This window comes from Vipera ursinii, assembly GCF_947247035.1.
Source record: "Vipera ursinii genome assembly, chromosome: 4".
In the NCBI taxonomy this organism is placed as follows: Eukaryota; Metazoa; Chordata; class Lepidosauria; order Squamata; family Viperidae; genus Vipera; species Vipera ursinii.
In genome coordinates, this window is record NC_139514.1 from 114000168 (window position 1) to 114027573 (window position 27406).

Genomic DNA, 27406 nt, shown 5'->3' on the forward strand with positions numbered 1-27406 from the left:
TCCCTAGTAAGATTTAAGATGCGTGATGGATTGTTGTACAGTCAATGTTCATTTGCGATTATCTATTTTGACGCTCCTTAAAAAAAAAATCTTTACTGGTTAAAGCTTGTAATAAAAAATGATGTACGTAAAAAAAACCTGCCCGCTGCACTAGATAATATGTTCGTATGGATTATAAGTAGAAATATAACCAGAAGCATTGTAGTAAAGAACTTTAGATAGAGATAGATAGATAGATAGATAGATAGATAGATAGATAGATAGATAGATAGATAGATAGATAGATAACCTTTATTGTCATTTTTTTTACTGTGGGCACATTGGCATACATTAAAAAATAAAAGTTAGTTGCTTGCTCTCAAAGTGTACACTTACATGCACACAGTTAAACATGCCTGATGCAACATATGTATAAACCTACACCCTTACATATAAATGACATATAAATATTAATCACTGCTCATCTTGAATACATAGCAGAAAGTTATTTTGATAACTTTAGTACCAAACAATTTCCCCCCATCATTTTATGCAGGGATAGCCCTTAATAAGTTGCTGGAATGCTTAATTACTGATTGCCTTAGTTTCCCATGAGAAATCCTTTCTAAAAGATATTAAACACCAGTCTTATCACCAGAGAAATGCTATTGTGGAGAGAGAGAGAGAGAGAGAGAATGAGAGAGAGAGAGAGAGAAAAGGTTATCTGTTACAGCACGCTGTTTCTACTGCGCTGCCCATTTTAGTACTTTCTGAATAGTCTTACTTAGCGTTTGAAAAACTCTGTCTTGGTTTATTTTAATCCCGTTCTACTCTGAATATAACTTTAACAAGCCTAACACAGCTTTCTCGTCCAAGCAAAAGAACAGTTCAAGCAACTTTCTACAATACACAAAAGCATGGAAAACCTGTGCCAGGATGTCATGGAATATTATGCCATTGATTTAAAGAAAATTTCAGTAGAAGAATTCCTTGCCGACTTGAGCAACTTCAAAACGATGTTTACGGTAAAACACTCGTAACAAAACAATAGCCGATGTCAAAATCCTTCTGTCCCATTGTTATCCTTGTTTGGTTTTATTTCCCATCTTTGCCCCCAAATAGTATTTAATCCTAATCATTTGGGTTGTTGTTGTTAGTTGCAAAGTCATGTCCAACCCATTGCAGCCCCATGGACAATGTTCCTCCAGGCCTTCCTGTCCTCTACCATCTTTTGGAGTCTTAAGCTCACGCCTCCTGCTTCAGTGACTCCATCCAGCCACCTCATTCTCTGTCGTCCCCTTCTTCTCTTGCCCTCCACCTTTCCCAGCATTAGGCTCTTCTCCAGTGAGTCCAGTGAATCATGTGGGTACTTAGTGAGTAATCCTATTCATCTAGTAAATCTAATTCCGTTGTATTAAGATTCCCTTTTGTCCTCGTCTCTGTGTTTTGTCTTGTTTTTAACATGCTATTGATTAGACTTCTCCACCCCAAGCCGTACTCAACTCTTGAAGGTTATGCAGACATAGCTTTTGTAGCTTTCCTGATAGCAACATAATACTGGTTTCTCACTGTTGTCTTCTGGAACTTACGGGAATTGGGATTAGCTGCTAGAAGACAATGTGCCTGACCAGTTACTTCAGCGTATTGCTCAATTGTTTTGAGCAGCAAACACGAGAGAGAACCAAAGCTAAATTTGAGGTTTTGCTCATCTCATCGTCATTCTAAGTGAGTACAACAAATAGGCCAGGAGAACAAATCATCTAAGACAGAGGTCCGCAACCTTTTGGACACCAGGGACCGGTTCCATGGAGAGAGGTTTTTCCACAGACCGGAGGGTGCGTGGTTTTGTGTGTTGCCTGGGACTTTTGCTTGTTAGTGCAGACCGGCTGCTGTCATGCTGCAGCCCGGTACTGATTCACAGACCCAAGAGTTGGGGACCCCTGATCTAAGAGCATCTTTGTGGACTTTACAGCCAAGTGAGGAATTGAAGTTCGAATAAATGTGTACTAATTTTCCACAACAGAACATAGCCGGCTTTTAGCATTTTCCCAAACAGTTATAGGTTGTGGGTCAGTCGGAAGGAGTCCTATTCCAGGAAGCAGTTGAGAAGATCTGGTCCTGTGGTCCTCAAGGGTGACACTCCTTAAGGCGTCTGTGTTTGTGTGAACCAACTAAAGATATGTCATTATTCTGTCACGAAATCTGGAAAAAAAACATCTTAATATTTGATAACGTGTATTTTTTTCCCCCCTAGCAAGCAGCAAAGGATAATATGAGAAGGAAAGAAATGGAAGAAAAGCAGAGACGTGCTAGAATAGCTCAGGAGAAAGCAGAAAAAGAAAAACTAGAACAGCAACAGAAGAAAAAGCTCCTGCTGGATATTAAAGCAGGTAATATGGTCAGCAACCTGATTACTCCAGATGGCACTTAGAGCAACTTTTGGGTTGCTAAAGGCAGAAGAAATGGTTTACTTCAAATTCCCTGCTGCGTTTAAGTCTGATTGATCCCCTCTATAGTCTATTCATATTTTGCTCGGTCCTCAAATTGCAACTACTGGCCGATTTAATAGGTGAGGGTACGTGCACCTCCAGTTAACTCTTTCTCGCTTCTGGCAAGAAAAGAGTCTGTAGCATCTTTATCATGCCCATAACAGGAAACTAGATTGCACAATTTGTTTCTTTTGAAGGTTGCTGATTCCTCTCTCCTCTGATTAATGTCTTCCTTTGTGCTGGCTTGCTCACTCAAGGAGAAAGTGAAGTGGGAGGGGGGGAAACCCAAATGAGGAGCAGACAGGCTGCAGGGCATGGGTAACTTAAAAGTTAGTTAATCTGCATGTTAGGCTTGATTCATGGACTCTGCAAAACAGCCCTTTAAAGCACACAGTGCAAGAATTTGAAACAGGAAAAAAAATACCTGTCCAAAGATGGGACAACACAAGGCTATCTAGCAGAATCCCAACTCGATGGATGAATACCCAGAGCTGGTTTAAGGGGCCTCCAGGACACCTGTTGGATTTAGACAAATCTAATAAGATTTGTGACAGGGACGCGCTGGCTCAGTGGGGTAGGACACTGAGCTTGTCGATCAGAAGGTCAGCAGTTTGGCGGGTCGAATCCCGAGTGCCGCGTAGCAGAGTGAGCGCCTGTTACTCGTCCCAGCTTCTGCCAACCTAGCGGTTCAAAAGCACATAAAAATGCAAGTAGAAAAATAGGGACCACTAAGGTGGGAAGGTAACAGCGTTCCGTGCGCCTTTGGCTTCTAGTCATGCCGGCCACATGACCACGGAGACGTCCTCGGACAAGCGCTGGCTCTTCGGCTTTGAAACGGAGATGAGCACTGGCCCCCTAGAGTCGGAAACTACTAGCACGCATGTGCGGGGGAACCTTTACCTTTAATAAGATTTGTAATTGCTGATGTGGGCTGCTTGATGACTCTCATAACAAGATCTCTTAAAAATGCACCGTTAGGGAGAAAAATGTAGGTTGCCAAACAGTAGCACACTGTGATTGTCTTAATGGTGCAAGCGCCCCTTGTCTTCTGCAATAATGTTAGGGTGGGCAAAAAAAAACCTGCACTTTTTTTTTTACATGTGTGTTTTTGAAGTCCACCACTGTGGTTAACGTTCTGAACGTTATTTCTCATTCTCCTATCTACAAATGCATAGTCACATATTTCTGCTTTTGGGTTATAAAGCAGCTGTATTGCCTGGAGGAATTGTATCCTAGGGCCTTAGATTATCCAGCTTCCGTAGTGCTTGATGTTCCTACAAAATGTTCCACTGCCCAGAGAGAGTTTCCTGGTGATTATGCATAACTATAAAAGCTTGGCTTTCTTTTTTTTTGACTTCCAGAAAATAATTTTCCATATAAATAGCGCTCAATTTTTAATGCAGCCTGAGGATTGTCAACAGGGCAGGCTCCTGCTTTGGAGTAAAGTAATTAGGAACTTCAAGTGTGTGTGTATGTATGTGTAATTGGCAAGGAAATGAAATGCCAGCTGCCAGGTTGTTTTCCAGATGAAATACAGAGTACTGGTGATGAATGACAAAGCTACACAATGTAGGTCTGGCTCGAATAAGAGTTAACCCTATACGTTATGACTGCTACTAATTATTTAAATCAATAAATCAAGTTTATTTATTGCATTCAGAATGTCTATTCATCAACCCACTCTTCCATTGGCTCTGGGCAGCTTACATTAAAACCTGAACACAGCGACAAGGAAAAGAAATAGCAAATAGAAATAAAACCATCACATTGATGAAGAATGTGACGAAGAAGGTTTAAGGTTTAAGACCCCTCCTGAACGGACAATCAGTTCCACAGTGAAGAGGAATCGATTGATGGAAAAAAGGCGGAAATCTGCTCCTATTGTTAGCCAGCCTAAGGGCTGGGATCTGCAAAAGAGGCCCTCTTGAAAGCTGGAGAATTTGAGGTGTGGTGATGGAGTAGAGAGTCTTGCAGACAATTTGAGCCTCAACCATGTCTGGCTTTCTTCACACACACACACACACACACACACACACACACCACCCCAAGAAGAACCTTGAATTAGGCTCAGGAAGCAATTAGAAACTTCCTTATTTTTTATTTTTTATTTTACTTTTTGAAGTCAGGAGTTTTAAAAGTTTGCAATTCTTTTACTGTGTCTCAGTGCTGCAAATCAGCCACCAGAAGGTCTTGACAGTTGGCAGACGTGTGCTCAGTTGTACAGTTTTAGATTTAACTATGCATGCTTGTATTTCCTGACACCTCTCTACTGCTCCAGATTTCAAGCTAAACTTGTTGACTTCTAGCCATCCTCTTGCTTAAGAAAAGCAAAACTCAAGTCAACTCTTAGCGGTACCACAGGGTTACCCTGGGGTAAGATGGGCAGCCAATAAATTTTAATAATAATAACAACAACAACAAAAAAAAAAACAATGACGCAAGCAAGGGTAGTACCAATAGTAATAGGTGCCTTGGGTGCAATCCCAAAACAACTGGAGCACCACTTTTACACCATCATCGGCATTGACAAATTCGCCATTAGTCAATTGCAAAAGGTGGCCTTACCAGGAACTGCTTCCAGCCTGCGATGAGATCTATAATACCATCAAACATCCACATCTGCCTATCCCAGGTCCTTGGTAAGGACTCGATAGGTAGACAAAAATGCCAAATCCAGTCTGAACTTCTGGCTGACTGATTAATAATAATAATAATAATAATAATAATAATAATAATAATAATAATGAAAAACAACTTGTTTCAGGTCTCTTTCTCCAAGTAAGTTGCAGAGGTAACCAAGTCTCAGAACACTAGTTTTAACTTTTATAGTTCAATAAATAAATGGCTGAAGCATTTAACCTGGTGGTATTAATCTTATTCTCCGCTCAACTCCTTCCGAGGAAAACTAAGGTAACTAGTCATTAAAAAAGATACCTTGTGTTTGAGAAGAGCACAGTGGCTCCTGAGGTTGGAACGCTGGGCAACAACGATGTCATGGGCGACATCCTTTTGCCACGGAAACGCTTCGCTGCTTCCAACACGAAAGCATTAATATTGTGTTTAAGAAACCAAAGACATTTCTCAATTATTGAACAAGCCGCGTATACGTGCAGATTAAAAAAATAAAATGCTCCAGTTACAGACGGAAATTATTGTCAAGAGGTGTTACACGCACATAGTTTTTCAGCTGCTCTTGAGGCTGTAAGTGGCTTCATAAGATCTAGCATTATAAGAGAAATGATTGTTTCATGTCTAACAGACTAGGGGAGAATTTCCCTTTTCATTCCAATGTTCCTTTAGTAGAAGAAGAAAGGGGGAAAAAAGAATATAAAAGTTCAGCGTAATAATTTACAGGTCTAGAATGGAAGCACTAGAGACCCATCCGCTCTTTTATCCATTAAAGAAAGCAGAAGAGCTTAATGTAGCTTTTGCAAAGAATAAATGCCAGCACTTCAGATTGTTGCCTCGCGGATAAATTTCTCCGAGAGAATTTCTGCGTGATGATTACCAGCTTTAGAAGGACGCCGCAGCGCGAGGACAAAAGTTGCGCTGCACTTGAAATTCTCGCCGCATCTCATTTCATCCTGCGTTGTTGTGAACTTAATCAAACTTCAGTCGTGTCTGCTTTAGCCACTGCAGGGTGGAATGGTCTCCAAGCTGACGGCTTGAGAATCTGATTGATGAGTGAATTAAAGGTTTGTCTGAACTTGGAACGGTCAGGTGTTTATTTCTAGAGTATTCCCTGTATCCCTCTAAATCCTTTGACATTGCTATGGTAACCCAGAAAACAAGGAATTCTCCCCATTATTATTATTATTATTATTTTTTCACAGAGAAGGATGAGACAGGGGTGATGGATAGCTTGCTGGAGGCTCTGCAGTCGGGGGCAGCTTTTCGCAATCGAAGAAAGCAAGCACCCAGGTTTAAAGGTAAATATTTCTCTCTCTCTCTCTTTCCCCCTTTCTCTCTCTCTCTCTCTCTCTCTCTCTCTCTCTCTCTCTCTCTCTCTCTCTCTCTCTTTCTCTCTTACTTTTTATAGAATCATGCCACAAGCCTACTTTAAGATAACCCACCTGTTGGTGGAAAAATGCAGGCCAAAAAACTGCTTTGGAGCGTGTGTGTGCGTGTGTGTGTGTGTGTGTGTGTGTGTGTGTTTAAAATCCATTTTATATTGCAAAGGCAAATGTAGCAAAGATGTACACCTGAATGTTGTTTTTACAAGCCACATTTTGCAAAGAATAACAGCCTTGCTTTATAAGTCAGGATCCGTTGCCCCAACTTTTCCTCCTGTTCTGTTCTGTGCTTTACTTCCAGAGGATCTGTGGCTTTATTTGGGATAGGATACGTCAGTGGAATCATAGTCCCTTTGGATTTTTTTAAAAAAAAGTGATTGGTGGAAAAGTGACAGATTTTCTGTTTGTTTTTAAAATCTTTGGTTTTTAAAAAGAAATCTATGATTTATTTAGTTTTTTTTTAATCTGCAGTTGAACCCCAGAATTTCGGCTCTACTTCTACAGCACCTGTTTTGAAACCTTGTAATCACGGTAATTCATAAATCACGTTTTCTTATCCCTGTTTCTATCAATTTGTACCTCCGTCAGCAAATATGATGTTGCTTAATTTTGCTTGGTCTAGATTAGCATAATAAAGCATGAGACATAGAAGTCCCATTCCCGTCCTCTCTTTTCCTAAAATGCACGTTGATTTGTATACGAACACTCTTAATCAGGGTATTTAATTTCTGAAACAGATTGCGATTTTATAAAAATAGGTAAATTGATGTTGAGCGTTGACGCAAGGACAAGAAAATTGACACGTTTGATCAATGGGCTTTCTTAACGTATTAAATGAGGAGATACGATGTGTTACTTTGAATTAGTGTTTTGTTCCATTCTTCAATTACCAATCCCAGAAGTTTAAACACATAATAATACACACGTGCATCAGTGGTAAATGCAGCGAGCTGTTGCATTTAAAATTACTATATATTCTGTGATCTCACAGCGACCTTGCTGAAGATAAATCAAATCTGGATCCCATCAGTGCTCCACTGGTTGACATCTTCGGAAGTCCTCCCACCCTAGCTGAATTCTTTTGACGGATGTTGTGCATCTGTCAAAATGTGTTCATGTTTTTAAATTACGGTTCCATTTTGTTTTATGGAATTAAAATCAAAGTGAAATTAAGAATAAGTCACGCTGAAACAGAGTGCACATTCCTGGGGGTTCTTTTTTCGTTTAAATCTTGGAAATGTAGTCTGTAAAGAACATGTAAGTAGCCTGGCTGAGAATAAGAATCATCTACTTCCGCATGTTCACGACAGTCAGCCAAGATATTTCTGACTAGTCACAAGCAAGGCCAACAATGATTTATAGCCAGAGGTAATCGGAGGTATACTATTTCTGGTCACAGATGTTCCATTTGCTCTTATGAATGTTTGATAGCTTCAGGATATTACCTCACGAAACTGAATTCCGTAAGTGAATATATCTGAATAGCAGTTTTCTTCCTATTCTGCTTATCTGTTACTATGTAGAAGAAAGTAATTCAAGGGGCAAAGGGGGTTGTTGCATTTCTTGTGCATTGTTTACGGTCTTTTTCTTTCAACCCATCCTCGAAGTAGAGAAGGTACTTTAGCAAACAGCGGAGACCCTGTAGCACATTGATGGAATACGTGACTTGCATGGAGAAAAGTTTATTTATCGGCTCTGTTTATAGACCGCCACACTCCATATGGGCTCAAAATTTAATCTATGGATTCTTCAGGAAGAGTTTGGAAGGCACATTGCCTGGAAGCCTGAAATTGCATATTTATGTAGCTAATACTAGGGTAAGAGGTGACTTCTCACCTCGTGGAGAAGAAGGGCAATTCCTGGGCCTCAGTCTTTAAGAACTGCGGGAGCCGTATTCGTTTTAGCAAATAGACGGCAGTTTAACAAACCAGAGGTTTACCTGCTATAAACTGGGGGTGATTATTTAGTCCTTGTTTCATTTATTTTCACTAATTGTATATTATGCACAGGCCAAGTCTTAGGAAATATAAAAATATGAGGGGCTAGGACCAATATGAATTCTGGGTAACATTACTATAAAGAACATGTAAGTAGCCTGGCTGAGAATAAGAATCATCTACTTTCGCATGTTCACGACAGTCAGCCAAGATATTTCTGACTAGTCACAAGCAAGGCCAACAATGGTTTATAGCCAGAGGTAATCGGAGGTATACTATTTCTGGTCACAGATGTTCCATTTGCTCTTATGAATGTTTGATAGCTTCAGGACAATTACCTCACGAAACTGAATTCCGTAAGTGAATATATCTGAATAGCAGTTTACTTCCTTTTCTGCTTATCTGTTACTACTATCTGTTACTATGTAGAAGAAAGTAACTCAAGGGGCAAAGGGGGTTGTTGTTAACATTACTATTTAACATGAAGGTAATGAGTTGAAAGAGTAGTGAAAGGAGGCTGAAAGTCTAATTATTTAGACTTTCTAATTTAGATTTTCCCAACAGATTGTTTTCCAAATCAGTGCATCTCTGTTCATGAAACCAGTTATAAATTCAGTATTAATCTCACAGCTGTGTGTCTATGTAAGGGGTTATCCTTTCCCTCCGTTCTACAGTTTCCATGATTTTAGCCATGGCTTCTCTTAGTTTATGTCTCACACTTACACACCCCACACCCTCAAACACTGTTCTGCTAATTCTAACACTAGAGGGTGCCAGTCACTCACAATTTGGAAAACAGATACAGCATTTTGCTTTTTTTTTTTTTTTAAACAGAAATCAGAATGAAAGAGTGTGTTTGTTTTATTTTGGTTTCTTTTCATGTGAGGATTGCTGGTATATTTTTCAAGGATTTTTTTAAACTCAACTCTCTTGGTGAGTTTTGTATCCGAGATGACAAGAACGGGGCACGTACAAGCGTTTGTAAATTTATAAATGGTTTTAAGAACAACGACCACCAAAGTTGCCATATTTATTTATTTATTTACTTACTTATTTATTTATTTATTTATTTATTTATTTATTTATTTATTTTGATTTGATTTGATTTGATTTGATTTGATTTGTATACCGCCCTTCTCCCGAAGGACTCAGGGCGGTGAACAGGGACATAAATATCAAAATACCCAAAATACAGAAATTAAAACAAATTAAACCCTAGTGCCCAAATGCAGAAAATAAATTACATTAAAACAATAATTAAAACAAAACCCATCAGAACAGGCCGGCTTGTACAAACAAATAGGTTTTTAGGTCGTGTCGGAAGGAGCGAAGGTCGGGAGCCATCCGGAGCTCAACCGGTAAACGGTTCCACAGGTCAGGCGCACCCACAGAAAACGCCCTCCCCCTGGGGGTCACCAGACGGCATTCTCCGAACGGCGGCACCCTAAGGAGGCCCTCTCTGTGGGAGCGCACTGGGCGGAGGGAAGTTGATGCTGGTCCACCCCTGCCTAGATGATCTAAATTATAGTAGCTCTATCGATACTCAAAAACTAATTTTATTGGTTGCTTGGTATAAGTATTGGTTGGAAACATGTAGAAGGGGCCTTCACCCTGCAGTCGACGGGGTTAAAATGACGATGGCAATAGTTGCTAAGCTAAAAAAAAAATGCTCAACAGTTTGGTCATGAATATTGGGCTTGTTCCTTATTTGCAGACTGGCTTAAGTAGAGCCCAGACGTTGAACTATACTTGGATGCTTCCGTTTTATTCCCTATGCTTTTGCGAATTTACCAAACGAAACGTCCACTTTTGCATTTGCACTGTAGATGGTAGTCTTTTCCTGTTCATCTCGCCGGGAAAGGCGGGGGGGGGAAGAAATAAAAAAACGTATTTAATTCAGCACAATCCATCATCAGGCAGCTGTTTGGAAAGTAGCATTCTAAAACGCTCTCAAATGTCCAGTAGCAAAAATAAATGAAGGGCATAGTGCATTAAGGGATTTCCAACTGGGTCTCTCAGGGCAGAGAAAACGGCTGCGTGTGTGTGTGTGAGAGAGCGAGTGAGCTCCTGGGACAGATTACGGCTCTCACTGCCTTTAGCAATAGCTTCCTAACTAATCAGTCTCCAGCTTACACCCAGCTCCTCAACTGAACCGCTTCCAGTTTGCTAGGCACCGGCTGAAACTGGGACACCCCCGATGAATCTCTTGAGTTAAGCCCATTTCACGGCACCCCACGAACAATCATAATGGGCCTTTTATTTCTGAGCACGGCTCCTCCCCGCTGTGAAATTATGTTCTACTTGAAATGCTCTTTAACCAAAGCGTCTGTCTCACTGAATCGGAGGGCAACTGTGAGGATAATTTAAGCATCTCGAGATAAAAATACACGGAAATGTATCAACATTTCCAAATACGTTCGGACGGCAATCAATCAATCGGGGTAATAGGTAATAGGGTTGGCATCAGTACCAAGAGAAGCGAGCGTGTTATTCTGAGGTTAGTTACCTGCTGGTTGAGGTACACAGTAAAAACTGCTATTGCTACCATGTGAGTTTTTTTTTGTTGTTGTTGTGGGGGGGCGTCAATGATTCGTAGATGAAACAAGGACTATCAGAGCTAGGCTGCAAACCTCCAGTTGATCAGCAGGTGGCAGCTTTTTACGAAGTTTTATGGCTTCACACTTTTAGTTCTTTGCTGCCACCTAGCCATTGCCTGAGGTTTCACAGTCCAGATTTAGTAGCTCTAAATTACATCAGATGATACGTAAGAATTCAGCTCGATCAAAAAAAAAAAACCCTGAAATTTTTATGTAGCTTGCATATAGCGTATCTTTTTTTCGTTCCCTGGAATATTCACGAAAGCTCTTCCTCTGAATTTTTGGCCTTGAAGTTAGTAATTGTGTCTTCACAGTTCTGTGCAAGAAAGAAGATGCATAATTTCCCACTGACTCTGATGATAATTGGTTTACCAAATTTCCTGAGCTATGAAAACCTGCTTTTTATTTATTTGTTGAAAAGAACAATTATATCCCACTTGTCACCCTGAAAGGAGTTATCAAACAAAGTCCAGTAAAATAAGGCTGATAAGGCCTCAGCCAAACAGGAGGAGAAAAATTGCGTTTATTTCTAAGCCTTGCTGAGTGTTACTTTATTCGCTCATTTATTTTACATGTGTCAAATAAAGCAGAAAGCTCTGCTCCTTGAACATTAACTACTCTCTTTCATATCTGCAGAATCTGAATTGAAAACCCACTTCATACAACAGCTTCAGGTTGCACAGTCCAATTATTATGAGTCAGGCTGCCTCTTCATAAATTATGCTTATATATTTTCATATTCCTGAAGTGCAAAGTTTGCAAATGAGAATTTTTAAAAATGCTTTCCTCCTGTGGAACCTTTTCTATTACTATAACCTCAGTACACCTAAGACAATCTTTTCATTTTAAAGATGAATTACCTTGGTGGGGAAAAATGCTAGTTGTAGTTCAACAGCTGGAAGACCATAAATTTCTCTCTGCTCCCCCTTGCAGGTTTAAACAGAAAGTGGTTTACTCTAGACTAATGTCCTTTTAATATGCTCTTTTTTAAATAAAATAAAATAAATAAATAAATACAGCATGCGAAAGGGTCACCGGTGCATGAAAGAGGTGCGTTCAACCGTAAATTGGCCATAAATTTCAATTGAAGATTGTGAAATGTATCAGATGGTCCTTTCAGCAGTCCTTGTTTTAGAAAAAATATATATAAACCAACTGATGCTTTGCTGCAAAGGGTGCGTGTGGGTAACGGACTGGGCAGCACAGATGGATAATTCATCTAGTATGATTATTAACTGCCTTGAATCTCGTAAGTGGAGAGATATCCATGTACTTATAATTAAATTACCCTTTCTGCTATTTAATATTTTTGTGTCTCTCCTCTGAAGTTCCTTAGTCTGTTAGGAACTGTAGTGCAGTAAGACGCCGATTTCCTAACAAGGCTTGGCTCTATGTCTGTCTGTCTTCCTTACTCTCTCTCTCTCTCTCTCCTTTCTATCTTTCTGCCTATCTCTGTCTCTCTCTCTCCCTCTTTCTCTGTCTCTCTCCCATCTATCCTATCTCATCTGTCTGTCTCCCTTTCTCTCCCTTCTGCATCTGTTTTTTTTCTATCTATCTATCTATCTATCTATCTATCTATCTATCTATCTATCTATCTATCTATCTATCTCATCTGTCCTGTCTGTCTGTCTGTCTGCCTGTCTATCTATCTATCTATCTATCTATCTATCTATCTATCTATCTATCTATCTATCTCTATCTATCTCACCTTTCCTGTCTGTCTATCTATCTATCTGTCTATCTCATCTGTCCTGTCTGTCTGTCTGTCTGTCTATCTATCTATCTGTCTATCTCATCTGTCCTGTCTGTCTGTCTATCTATCTATCTATCTATCTATCTATCTATCTATCTATCTATCTATCTATCTATCCATCCATCCATCCATCCATCCATCCATCCATCCATCCATCCATCCATCCATCCATCCATCCATCCATCCATCCATCTATCTATCTATCTATCTATCTATCTATCTATCTATCTATCTATCTATCTATCTATCTATCTATCTATCTCATCTGGCCAGTCTGTCTATCTCTCTATATTTGGAACTTATCTTGCCTGGAGACAAGTCTCAGTGGCTTACAATCATTAAAAGCAACAAGATAAAGCAGGGGTCTTCAAACCCGGCCCTTTTATGACTGATGGACTTCAACTCCCAGAATTCCTCAGCCAGCATGCCTGCTTGAGGAATTCTGGAAGTTGAAGTCCACAAGTCATAAAAGGGCCAAATTTGAAGACCCCTGAGATAAAGCAACAAAGAAACAATTATCAACACTAATACTGATTTTTAAAAAGTCCATGGCCTTCTCTTTTGGTTTCCTTAATGTAAACCAAATTGAGACCTGGATTTGCTTACCAGTGTTGATACTTTGTCACCGACTGAATTCTTTAATGAAAAGAAGGACGAGGAGGGACATGATAGCAGTCTTCCAATATCTCAGGAGTTGCCCCAAAGAAGTGGGAGTCAAGCTATTCTCCAAAGCACCTGAAGGCAGGATAAGAAGCCACAGGTGGAAACTAACTAAAGAGAGAAGCAACCTAGAACTAAGGAGAAGCTTCCTGACAGTTACAACAATTAATCAGTGGAACAGCCTGCCTCCAAAAGTTGTGAATGCTCCAATACTGGAAGTTTTAAAGAAGAGACTGGACAGCCATTTGCCTGAAATGGTATAGGGTTTCCTGCCTGAGTTGGGGGTTGGACTAGAAGACCTCCAAGGTCCCTTCCAACTCTGTTATTCTGAATAAAATAACTGGATTTTAGGCAGCTATATCTTGTCCCAGCCAGTGCTTGAGAAGCTAATATCTGAAGGAGTTTTCTTTTATCCTATTTGCTCCCAGTATTGCCAACAGTTTGCTCTTTTCGGTCTCTGAAATCATCTTGTGCAGGGTATTTTTTTTAACCATTTCATGATATGAGGGATTCTTCTGGTTTACAATACAGCAAAACACTTGAAAACATTTGGGAAATTTGGTATTGTTTTCGGTTTAAAATCGCGTATGTTCCAATCCCCCCAAAGGCAGCAATCTTTCAGATTTCCTCGCTGTTGTAGAATTTCAGTTTTTGAAATCATTTGATCACATTGATTCCTTGTTCTGTACCAGCCTGCTACCGGCCCTGCAGATAAGGCAGGGACAAACCCTTTTACAAGAAGGCAAGAGGCTGGAACTAAGCCTGCCAAATCTATTAACATAAAAACTTAAACAGAGCAAAGAGAGCAAACACGAACCATGAAACAGGAACTAATCAAGCGGTTGCCTTCAGCAAACCAGCCCTCCCACGCATTCCCCTTTTATACAGTTCAGGACGTGGCTTCTCTCTGCCTCCTTCCAAGGTGCCCCATTGCCTTCCTCTGTTTACTCCTGATTGACTGCCTCCTGCGTCGGGCGTCCTTGAACAGGGCCAGCTGTGGGTCATCTTCATCCACGCTGTCAGGCTCACACAGCTGGGTCTGCGTCGTGACCAGGTGGGAGGGGCCTGGCTGAGGGCTCTCATAAGCAAGCTCTCCAACCCCCTCAGCAACCTCTCCAACACCCCCCTCCTCCTCCTCTGAATCGTCCGACCCAACTGCCGAACCCACAGGCTGACCCTGAATCACAACATTCCTGATATAATGTTTCCAGTTAACGCGAGTGCATTTCAATTTAAAAATCGCATAGTTTGAGACAATTCAACGGTTGGGTGCCGTTATCTTGGTTTTTCCAAGCTCATCCCATAGAAAAGCTTGCGGTCTACATTTGGACCAGTTCTACTGCTTGAGATTAACTATATTTCATCCCCTTTTTCTATGAGCTGCTATGAAATATTAGCCACCTGTGAGAGTTTGCATATTTTTGGAAAGAACTCCTATTTGGCTTTCTCTGGCTGCCTGCCAGGCCATGTGGTTGTTGTTGTTGTTGTTGTTGTTGTTCTTGGTTGTTGTTTTTTTATTGTTTTGGGAAAGGAAAGCAGAAATTGAATTCTTTCAACTCTTCCTGGTTAATTACACTTGTTGTTGTTAGCTGTGAAGTCGTGTCCGATCCATCGCGACCCTATGGACAACATTCCTCCAGGCCTTCCTGTCCTCTACCATCTTCTGGAGTCTGTTTAGGCTCACACCTACTGCTTCAGTGACTCCATCCAGCCACCTCATTCTCTGTCGTCCCCTTCTTCTCTTGCCCTCCACCTTTCCCAGCATTAGGCTCTTCTCCGGTGAGTCCTTCCTTCTCATTAGGTGGCCAAAGTATTTGAGTTTTAGCTTCAGGATCTGGCCTTCTAAAGAGCAGTCAGGGTTGATCTTCTTTAGGACTGACTGGTTTGATCGCCTTGCAGTCCAAGGGACTCGCAGGAGTCTTCTCCAGCACCACAGTTCAAAGGCCTCAATTCTTTGGTGCTCAGCCTTTCTTATGGTCCAACTTTCACAGCCATACATTGCAACTGGGAAAACCATAGCCTTGACTATACGCACTTTTGTTGGCAGGGTGATGTCTCTGCTTTTTAGTATTTAGTAATTACACTTAGCGGGACTGAAATGCTGGGGAAACCAAGACGCAATTTTTCAATTAAAGCTTGGGAAAAATAATAATAAAACAAAGCGAATCATTTTAAAGTGCCAGCAGCCAAAGGCAGGGGCCGGGACTGGAGCGATTCTGTTCGGTTGTGATTATGTCGTACACAAGCTGAAGCCACAGCCTTGGTGTCGTCTGGGCAACTCCAGTTGCTATAGCAATGGAGCTCAGTCGAAGGAGCAGGGTGAATGTTAATTGCAACCATTTAGCACTCTTTTTCCATGCCTTCGTCTGTGTAGCCCTGTGGCAGAGCCACCAGGATGATCCCGGGTGTTGCAAGAAGCAAGTAGCTGCTTCACAGCGATAGTATGGATGGGCAGGTCAGCGTGCATTCCGCTTAGCCCCTGCGGTTTCAAAACCACGGTTTGTTTTGCATATACAAAGATAATTTTCACAGTGAAAAGCAATAAGCCTGGGGACAGAACCTCTGAAGTGGCTTAGAGAAGGCCACGGGTTTTTTTGCTTTGATCTCTTGGGCATGTCTAGTTTAATGAAAAGATGGAGCAGAGATGACATGAGAGCATGGTCCACTATTTAAAGGGCAACCACAAAGAAGAGGGTCAACCTCTAAAACACCAGAAAGCAGAACAAGGAGCAAGGGATGGAAACTAATCAAGGAGAGAACCAACGTAGAAGTATGAGAACATCCATCACATTCTGATGCTACTGGTCAACACCCTCGGCTTATGAGCAGATGTTGAGACTCTAGAAAGAGTGCAGAGAAGAGCAACAAAGAGGATCAGGGGACTGGAGGCTAAAACATAAGGAATGGCTGCTGGAATTGGAAACACATCAAGGAGAGAGGCAAACTAGAACTAAGGAGAAATTTCCTGACAGTGAGAACAATTAATCAGTGGAACCACCTGCCTCCGGAAGCTGTGAAGGCTCCAACACTGGAAGTTTTTAAGAAGAGACTGGACAACCATTTGTCTGAAACGGTATAGGGTTTCCTACCTAAGCAGGGGGTTGGACTAGAGGACCTCCAAGGTCCCTTCCAACATTATTATTATTATTATTATTATTATTATTATTATTATTATTATTATTATTATTATTATTATTATTATTATTACCACAATTGCACCCAAAAGTTTTCTTGTTAAGTGAGACACTTGTTCAGTGAATTTTTTACGACCTTTCTTGCTGCAGTTGTTAAGTGCCGTTGTTAACTGTTAACCTGGTTGTTAACTGAATCTGGCTTGCCCATTGACTTTGCTTGTCATAAGGTCCCAAAAGGGTGGGTCACATGACACCGGGACACTCCAACCTTCATAAATACATGCCAGTTGCCAAGCATCTGAATTTTGAACACATGACCACGGGCGTGCAACAGTGGTCCTAAGCGTGGAGAAACGGTCGTCTCACTTTTTTTCAATGGCCTTGTAAATTTAAACGCTCACTAAATGAAATGAATATAAGCCGGAGTCTATCTGTAATCCTTAACAATGTAGGAAGGGGATAAATTGAATGATCCCACAAACATAAAGTTTAGCGGTGACCTATCCATCTTTTGTTGTTGTTGTTGTTGTATACTTGCTTTGTTCTGTTTGGCAACATCCAAATACAATTCTCCATTTTGTATTCTGGAAACACAATGTAATCCTTTCAAAAAGGTGGACAACCTCCACATTCAATAACGGCGGAGCAAAAGTGTTTATGTTCACATAAAACACAAGGGATTTGGCACTGTGAACGCCTATCTGATTTAGCAGTTCTTGTAACACAGTTTAAGAGATTCCAGATAGCGTGGCATGTTAACGCAAGTGAGCTTAAAACAAAATACCTTTATTAAAATGCAGTCTCTTTGCACTGATTATCAAGTAGCTGATGAAATGCGTGTGTGCTAAATTTACAATAAATCTTGGCTTTAAGATGCTGTTTAAAGTGTTTGAATGTAAATGAAACGCTTACCTGCTGTGACGTGAGCACGTTCCTAATGTGTGCAGCATTAACTTTATTCAAATGAAAGCTAAATAGCTTTTGTCGGCCACCTTTTGCATTTTCTAGGTGCACAATCTCTCTGAATGAAACGCCGTTACCTTTAAGATAAATAAATCTATGGAAGTAGTAGTTTGAATTCTAGGGAATTAGATTTCCCTACCCATAGCCGATCTCCTTTGCCCAGTTCAGTTCTGTTTGTCAAGCTATGGTCTGTGAATGGAAAAAGGCTAATTAGGAAGAGAGCCGTCTTAGAAATAAGGAGAAATTTCCTGGCAGTCAGAACAATCCCATCAGTGGATCAGCTTGCCTTCAGAAGTCCTGGTTGCTCCATCACTGGAGGCTTTTAAGAAGAAATTGGACAGCCATGTGTCTGAAATCATATAGGATCCCCGACTTGAGCAGAGGGCTGGACTAGAAGACCTCCAAGGTCCCTTCCAACTCAGTTATTCTGGGCTCCTCTCCGTAATAATAATAATAATAATAATAATAATAATAATAATAATAATAATAATAATAATAATAATAATAATAATAATAATAATAATAATAATTTAATTTTTATACCGCCCTTCTCCCGAAGGACTCAGGGCGGTGTACAGGGCAATACAATAAAATACAATATATAAAAATTAAAAGAAATATTAAATAAAAAGGTAAAGGTTCCCCCGCACATGCGTGCTAGTCGTTTCCGATTCTAGGGGCCGGTGCTCATCTCCGTTTCAAAGCCGAAGAGCCAGCGCTTGTCCGAGGACGTCTCCGTGGTCATGTGGCCGGCATGACTAGACGCCAAAGGCGCACGGAACGCTGTTACCTTCCCACCGTAGTGGTCTCTATTTTTCTACTTGCATTTTTACGTGCTTTCGAACTGCTAGGTGGGCAGAAGCTGGGACAAGTAACAGGCGCTCACTCTGTTACGCGGCACTCAGGATTCGACCCGCCAAACTGCCGACCTTCTGATCGACAAGCTCAGCGTCCTAACCCACTGAGCCACCGCGTCCCTAAAATTAAATACAGTAGCCCAATTAAATAGATTAATACAAAATGTTAAAATACCCCTAAACCCATCAGACCAGGCCGGCTTGTTCAAATAAATATGTTTTTAGGTCACGTCGGAAGGAGCGAAGGTCGGGAGCCGTCCGGAGCTCCACCGGTAAACGGTTCCAAAGGTCTGGCGCGCCCACAGAGAACGCCCTCCCCCTGGGGGCCGCCAGTCGACCCAAGCTCTCTAGATTGTACCCCACTCCACATGAACTTCCGTTTGTGAATTGCACCAGTGTAAGTATGAAGTTTTCTTTAGGTTTATAATTGTCCAGGTGTTTGCCTCCCCATTTACAGTCTCTTAGGAACTTCCCCCTCCTCGCCCCTCTTCATCACCTGTCCATACTCTGCATGCTTCCTCTGTGTACTGAAACCTTGACAAAGTGAGGCTGTGTGCCCTCTCTGACCTAACTTTTACACTTCAATCATTTCTGCTCGTAGTCATGCCTGGTAACCGTTGCGGGGAAGAGCTGAGAGACTTAACAGCATTGAGTAAAGAGAGGATAAGTAGGTAGACTGTGATTCAAAGCTTGTCTGTAGAGAGATGGCACTGACCTTTGGACACTAATACCAAGGCCATCCTTTAAGCTGATATATTGCTATGCCGAAACGACCAGTTCTGTAGAGAGAGAGAGAGAGAGAGAGAGAGAGGAAAAAAAAACCAGAGCTGAACTGAGGCTTTCAATTAACTTTAAGATGATTATTTTAAGAAGAGACTGGGATAACCATTTGTCTGAAATGGTAGAGGGTTTCCTGCCTGAGCAGCGGGTTGGACTAGAAGACCTCCAAGGTCCCTTCCAACTCTATTACTATTATTGTTATAAAACGTTTATTCATAAAACGTAAAAGTCAGTCAAGTGAACACTCAAATTGACTGGCACTAATGGTTGACACGGGTTGCTGCCAGCATCCTAGGTATCAACCAGGTATCTGCTTAAAATGTAAGATGTTCCTAGTAGCGCAGTTTTTTGTAGCTTTGCTGGAGTTATTGCAGGAAGCTGCAATTTCTTGACGTATTTTGCAAAGTTTTTCGACATAGTGTCCGGACATAGTTTGCAAAATTTTTGGACATAGTTTTTATTATTATTATTATTATTATTATTATTATTATTATTATTATTGTTATTGTTATTGTTGTTGTTGTTATTGTTATTGTTATTTTCAAATTCATCAGACAAGTATAGTGTTCTCTATGGAGGACAATATTTCTAAAGTGTTTGAGGAAGGAAGGAAGGAAGGAAGGAAAGAAGACAAAATGAAGGAAGGAAGGAGAAATAGAGAGGGAAAGCAAGCAGGAAGATGAAGGAACAGACAAGAAAGAAAGATAAATAAATAATAAATTCATTCATTCATTCATTCATTCATTCATTCATTCATTCATTCAGTTAGAGAATTATTAAAGTGCCTGGAGAAATAGGATTAGTTCAGCATCCAAACAGACATGTATGCTGTCAACCCTACAACGAACCTGGCTGCAGCCATTTTGCTCGTTCTAGGTGGCCACAAAGAATGGGAGGGGGTGCGGAGGGTTTCTCCTAGTCTAAACATTTTACTGTCCCGTGGGAACCAAGGTCATTTCTGTCTGTTAGCTGGGGGCGTGTGAGCATTTGGTTAGAAAGCCCGCCAAGCTCTTCCACTGGGGAACGTAGCCGATTGCATAGCGCTGGGGTGGGAACTTCAACCTTGTATGGTTGTCTCTCTTCGAAGGGAATTTCAGACTTGGTTTCGCTTTTGACCGTGCCGATGCTGTGTAGCTGAGAAGCAAGTTCTCTGAGGAAATCTCAAGCCTCGGAGTTCTGATTAGTTTGGACTTGTTTATCAGAACCTTGAGGTATGTTTTTCCAGGGAGGCTCCCTAACTGCAGATTGTTTCTCCTATCCCCAACACACATATTATTGGGCGACACTACTTTCAAGATGTCTTCAGGGCCCTTGTGATATGTAAGGAAGGAGGGCTTCTTTGAGATCGAGCAGAAAGCAAAGTTGTAGGAGGTGCAGTCCCTCCTGTGGAATCCGTTACTAAAGGATGGCGTTTGTTTGGAGCCTGGGGATTCAAGCTCTAGTCCATCTTCAGCCATCAAAGTTGGCTGGATTCCTTTGGGACCTATCATAGTCTTGGACCAGGTCACCATACATGGACAATGAGTGTTCTGCGTTCAGCCTCAAGCTCCTGGAGCCGAGAGAGATTTATCAGCTGCAATTAATTCTTAACCATCAGCTAAAGCAGCACATGATTTGATTGCTTCTGGCTCCAAAGACACGGGAGATGTGAACAGACAACATTGCTTTAATTTCTTTGACATAGTTGACGTAACGGCTGGCATATTTCACAAGGTGTCCTGTGGGTTCATGGCTTCTTCCATCTTACTCCTCCCAAGGATTCGTTTTCAGCTAGAATTATTGCATAAGCGTGATGCCTCCGTCTGAAATTCGACAGGCATCCTTGGGAACCTCACTAACAAGCTTACCTTGGTCAAAAGAGTCTCCGCTTGCATCATTTTGACTTCCCAGATCTTTCGGATCTTTCCGATGATTTTTGTTTTACTGAGTGTATGTTTCACAAAACTAATAAGTCACAACATTCACAGGAGGTGATTGAGTTCTTCGTGTTTTTGCGGCAGTATAATTTTCTAGTTGAAATAAGGAAATGCTCTCCTTAATAGGGAACGACTGTGACGCCTACCGCATCTGTGTTATCTTACTCCTTTTTCTCCCGTAACAGATGTCAAAGTGCACACCACAGATTTTTAACAATAAAAAGCTGCTTTTAAATTGCCGAGTGGGAAATGAAGACAGGCATGCCATTCTTACTTCGTAACGTGCATTTTTTTTTTTTTGCGGGCCTTAAAACCTTTTTACTGATAATTAAAATGAAAACCTGAGAAATGGGGAGATGACTGTGTGATGCCATGACAACCTCACATTGCTAAAATTGCCGCCTCTGGTGAGACAGCATCGAAGTCATCCAGTCCAGATTGTAACACAGCTCCATAAATTGTGAGAAAGTCCCTCGAATCGTCGTTGCCGGTTTTGATAATCAGTTTTTAGATGATGGATATTCCATGGTAATGCTAAAAATCAGAGCTCTAGGAGCGTGTAAATGAAATTATCATGTCAGTGGGAATCAGTCATGTGGATATTTTTTTTTAAAAAAGAGCTTGTTACTGCAGGATGCTGACTCACTAGAAGAGACTCGTGTGGTTTCCTCATAAGCAGCAGTATGAAGGAACCATCCCCTTCATTTTCCTTTAGGGGAACAGCTTCTACATTTCTGTGATTTTATGAGACGAGATGCTGTGAAGAAAATCATGACAAGAGATGCTGGGGAAGTCTTAGGGAAAAAAAAATAAGCAGCAAGTTTGCAAGCATTTTGAAACAAATATGGTGATTAACAGAAGCTGGCTAAAAGCAATTTTGTTGCTTTCTTTTCTAATATGACTGGAATAAACCAGGGAATGCTCTCTGAATGTAATGTATTTAGACTTCAGTCTCGGTAAAATAGACCATCGCCTCAGTGTCTATGGAGGTTCTCCATAGTGAGTAGAAGCTTTACAGTGGGAGTTTCAAACTCAAAGCACGTGTATGATGTTGCCACCATTATTGCTTCTCAGCTTACCAATGTACTAGGGAGAAAGGGACGGGAGAAATGGAATGCAGGCTCCAGACAACAAGAAGTCAGCCCGTGTGAACCAAGGACGTTTCTGCAGATGTTTGCAAACTCACAGAGACACTTTCTCATAACAATATCTTGACACTCGATTGGACCACGTGCACTAATAGGAGGTGGGGGAATTCTACATTTTAATTAGAGTGGTTTGCGCGGGAAATAGCCAGAGCTGGTTGTGCTTTCATCGGTGCCGAAATGATGTACTCAGTAAAGTTTTGCGTTGAGAGATTGGATTGTCTCAGTTGAGTTCGTCAGTCAGAACCATGACAGGGAGATCCAAACTTAATAAGCAAGAATTTCTGACCGAAGGTCATCAAGCAGTGCAACAGCCTCTCTTCGGAGATCATGGATGCTCCCTCGCTGAAAGTTCTCAAGATAAGATTGGACAGATATTTTTGTGGGGCGGCATGAGGTATTTCGATGCAGGATGGGGAGTTTGACCAGAAGACAAAGTCCTTTTGAATCCTATGTTTTTAAGACAAATGATGATGCCAGTGGGATGCATCCTGTTATGTTTTCCTTAAAACATTGCAGTAGAGTGTATTGAAAAAACAGGAGCATTCTGCAGAAATGTGACCTTTTTTTGTGTGTTCTGTTGAGAGACAGTCTTCTGAAATTATTCATGAGCTCATGGATTATGGATGCCTTACTTAGTACCCAGTGAGCAAACTAAGGATGACTAATTAATTTTCAAAAACCCACACAGATAAGATGGAAATTTAAGGTATCGCTGTACCCTTTTCCTTCCAACTAGTGTTAACATTTTAAAGGGTATGCATACAGTTTTAATGCTGCTACCATATAATTCAACTTCAGAAAGATTCCCTAACTCTTTTATTTGTGGGTAAGATGCACACAGAAAGAAAGAAAGAAAGAAAGAAAGAAAGAAAGAAAGAAAGAAAGAAAGAAAGAAAGAAAAATACGCCACAATATTAAAAAAAGAGGTTGAGACTCTAGAAAGAGTGCAGAGAAGAACAAAGAAGATGATCAGGGGACTGGAGGCTAAAACATATAGGGAATGGTTGCTGGAATTGGGTATGTGTAGTTAAACGAAGAGAAGGGTGAGGGGTGACATGATGGTAGTGTTCCAATATCTCAGGGGCTGCCCCAAAGAAGAGGGAGTCAAGCTCTTCTCCAAAGCACCTGAAAGCAGGACAAGAAGCAACGGATGGAAACTAATCAAGGAGAGAACAAATCTAGAACTAAAGAGGAATGACAGAACAATTAATCGGTGGAAGGACTTGCCTCAAGAAGTTGTGGCTGCTCCATCACTGAAGGTTTTTATTTTTTTAACCATTTGTCTGAAATGGTATAGGGCTTCCTGCTGGAGCAGGGGGTTGGACTAGATGACCTCCAAGGTCCCTTCCAACTCTTTTATTCTGTTCTGTTCTGTTCTGTTCTGGGTTTTTCAAAAACATTAAGATTCCTAAGAGGGGAAGAAGAAAAAAAGATCTAGGAATTGTTCAGATATACAGAGCACAATTATGCACATTAAGGACCTTATCTGTGTTGGTTTAAAATATTAAGAGGTCAAAGTTTGTATCTTTGTAAGGATGACAAATACGATTGGAATAGAATCTAAAAAAAAATAATGAGCTTTTTTTATCCCAACTTTTTAATAGACGTCAATAGTATAACACGACTGCACATTGATACAGGACTTAAAATGTGAAGTATGTCTTGATGTGCTTAAGTTGTTTGTGTTACCTCCAGTTTGAGTTATTAGATTTATTTCACTTGTAGCAAAATGTTCATTCTGCTTCATTGCTGGACACTCATTTTGTATGCTTTGTATTTTGAAGTGACAACTTGATGGCACTTGGGCCAACCAATGTGGTTTGTTCCAGTTTTTGCATGCAGTGTCTTGTTCCTTCATGACCCCCAGACATTTTCAGCCGTAAGTTGTTACTGACTGCAAACATATGGTATCTTGAAACATCCTCAGTGGATATAAAATGTCTACACGTCCCCCTGTTAAGATGCCAGGTTTTTGAGATGTAAAACGTCAGACCAAGTTAAATGGCTTCCAATTTTTTTCTTCTACCTTTAACATAACATTTAAGCCATACAATTCAATTTTTTTTTTAAAAAAACAAAAAACTGGTTGTTTTTTTTTAGGGGAAAAATAATTTAAAAACCCCTTTCTTCTCAGAGGACACGGAGGGATGAGGGTGCTACAATATTTCCCTGTTAATTGCAAGCATACTGCCTCGGTAGGACGTTTTCCCTACTTTGAAAGAAAAAAACAAAATGTTTTGCTTTTACTGAGAGATGAAAAAACTTTTCATTAGGAGATAACAAAAGAGATGAGCGGTTTATATGGCTGAGGTGTCGTGAAGCATTGTTTGTAAGAGGCAGGGAATTTTACCACGGGAGGTGTAGCTGTATCAATTTTGTAAATATTGCATTTGTGTTGCTGTTTTATGTCATTTGTCCTGGAGCCCCTTCAGCGAAGGAGAACGAATCCGGGGTCGCCTTGTAGTGGAGAGAGAGGCGGCAAGTAAGTTTAATCAAGAAATTAAATAAATAAATAAATGACATTTGGTCTAACGTGCATTCCAAAGGCAGAGAATAGCGGTGGTTCGTTTATTTTAAAAATGATGCTCTAGCACTTTTGCCAGGTTTTCAAACAACGGTGCTGTGCAGTTCATGGCAAAGAGCAGCAGAGGCCAGAGAAGGGAATTTATTTTTTGTTTTTTTGGTTTTTTTCACCCCAGGTGTGAATTCCGTTCTAGGCCTCCTTTGTATTCCAAGATTGCAATGAAATCTGTAGTAAGCAACCTTTCAACCTAGCCTTTTGGCAATAGCAAGTTTTTAATTGATGAGCGATTTTCAGATTAAGACTGCCGGTGGTAGCTAATTTAGGAATCCGTGGTCTCCTTTTCCTCTCCTCTTAATAAAGGAGCCACATGATGGACGTAGCTAACTGAAGGCATTTTATACAGGGCTTAGATAAAGCCTATACAGATCTTGTAAGAAACGGACAAGAATGGTCCAAGGTATTTCAAGAGAGTCTCTGGAGACACATAGCAGCTATTGTCTATTTAGGGAGAACGCCAGAAAGGACTGATGGGATAAAGCTTTAACAATCCACTTTAGGCTGCTAAAGTCACTTTTTCCTTAACTCTCCCGCTTGCGTAAAGGTAAAGGTTCCCCTGCACATGCGTGCTAGTCATTTCCACGTCTAGGGGCCAGTGCTCATCTCCGTTTCAAAGCTGAAGAGCCAGCGCTTGTCCGAGGACGTCTCCGTGGTCATGTGGCTGGCATGACTAGACGTCAAAGGCGCACGGAATGCTGTTACCTTCCCACCGTAGTGGTCCCTATTTTTCTACTTGCATTTTTACGTGCTTTCGAACTGCTAGGTTGGCAGAAGCTGGGACGAGTAACAGGTACTTACTCTGTTATGCGGCACTCGGGATTCAACCCGCCAAACTGCCGACCTTCTGATTGACAAGCTCAGCGTCCTAACCCAATGCAATATTATAAAAGCAGTTATAACAGGATCCTAAAGAGGACGAAAATACCGATAACTGCCTACCAGTTCTGGAAAATGCTTGTGGTTTTAACTAAATCCTCATTTATACTTAAAAGTCGTGCAGTTGTGTGATTCCACCCCTATCGTCCTAAAACTCTTAATTTCAGCAGGAAAAGACAATGGCATGTAAATGATAACAGCGAACACAATTCAGTTTTCAGTACATCTGTTTTCTATAGGGACAGGCTTAGCACTGTATGGGGTTTGATCCACAAAACTCTTTGGAATTGACCCATAAATATTTTATTGTTTGGTGGCCAGGTACAATTAAAAGTAATGTTTTTTACTATCTTGTGGCTTGACACCTGGGTACCTGCAAAGCCTTCTATGCTAGTCTATTAGCTCAGCTAGGGAAAACCATTTTCATTGGTCCCATACTTCCAGGAGAGGAGACCTTGGCTAGATGTCACTGCTTTTCTGTGGCAGCGCCGATGCTTGGAATGGCTCCCGGACTGAGATCAGGCTAACTCTGTCCCTATCGAACATGGAAATATTGAAAGTTGAATTATTCCAGAAGATGTTCTCTTAATTTATTTATTTTTTTAATTTAATTTAAGCCCTGCGCCATCTTCTTTATTGATGATGTTCTTGGTGTTTTAAGAGGTTACCTTCATTTTTAGTTGGGCGTTGAATGTTTTGCCACATAAAATGGGTTCTAGTTATCTTTTGATAAATGTCTTTGGAGATTCTCAGTGATCCCGGTGCTTTTTCAAGAGGCAACTGGTCTTCTAGAGAGTCATTGAGGCCACTTGGAAGTTTATCTGTGTCCTCAAGGTCACCTGAGTGGTGCAAATGGGTGTGGAGTATTCAACTCTAAAGCGTCACGACACAATCCTTTCAGCAGTTCCAAGAAGGCTCCGCACCCATTTGCACCACTCAGGTGACCCTGAAGACACAGATAAACCTCCAAGTTGCCTCAACGACTCTCTAAAAGAATGCAAATGACCAGCTGTCTGCAAAGAATATAAATCCTTCCATTCCCCACCATCCAGTCAGAGCTGAAGAAGCTTCTTGGAGGAGAAGCGAAACGTCTTCAAAGAAAAACAAGGAAGACCAGTTGAAAAAGCACCTTTGGGATATCATTTGATAAGTCAATCATTAACCTTCTTAACTTCCAACCTACCTATTGCTTCCACTACTCAGAACAATGTAGTGTATGTTTGATGGAAGAAGAACGCATCTTTAAATGTGACTGTGCCAAAATTTAGACCATTTGATGTTCTTCAGGAATTACACAACCATTAACTGTTCAAGATGAACTAAATATTTCCTAATCCTCATCACCCCCCCAACTGAGATTTGAAGTCCCAGTGAGGATGAACTGTTTGCAGAAACCTAAAGCTAATTTTTGTTTGTTTGTTTGTTTCAGCTGACAGAATTCTGAAGTTGAGAAGGGTGGGATGACTAAGGAAATCCAGCTCCTTACTTAAAAGCAATGACTGGTTTCTTAATTCACTCTAGGCAAGTCCTTCTAATTTTCAAAGCAAAGAGTAATAATTCTGTTGCCAGCATCTAAACTGAAATTTCTTTAATGCTGTACAGCACACGTTTGAAATATTAATTTACCTGCGGCTTCTGCCCAGAGATTTATATGCATATATATAAAGGCCGGAGATAACTTACTGTGGAAATAAGTTTTCTTTTCACATCTTTGCTTAATTCT

General features: G+C 40.9%; 1 protein-coding gene across 1 annotated transcript in view; it reads left to right on the plus strand.

Moving 5' to 3' along the window:
- Positions 1-7170, plus strand: part of DIAPH3 (diaphanous related formin 3) — a 42778-nt gene extending 35608 nt beyond the window's left edge. The window contains exons 17-20 of the mRNA XM_083362326.1: positions 842-1004; positions 2234-2369; positions 6302-6397; positions 6953-7170. Of these exons, the coding sequence (XP_083218452.1) occupies positions 842-1004; positions 2234-2369; positions 6302-6397; positions 6953-7023 (466 nt within the window). The 3' untranslated portion in view covers positions 7024-7170. The remainder of the gene's footprint in view (positions 1-841; positions 1005-2233; positions 2370-6301; positions 6398-6952) is intronic.
- The last annotated feature ends 20236 nt before the right edge of the window (positions 7171-27406 follow it).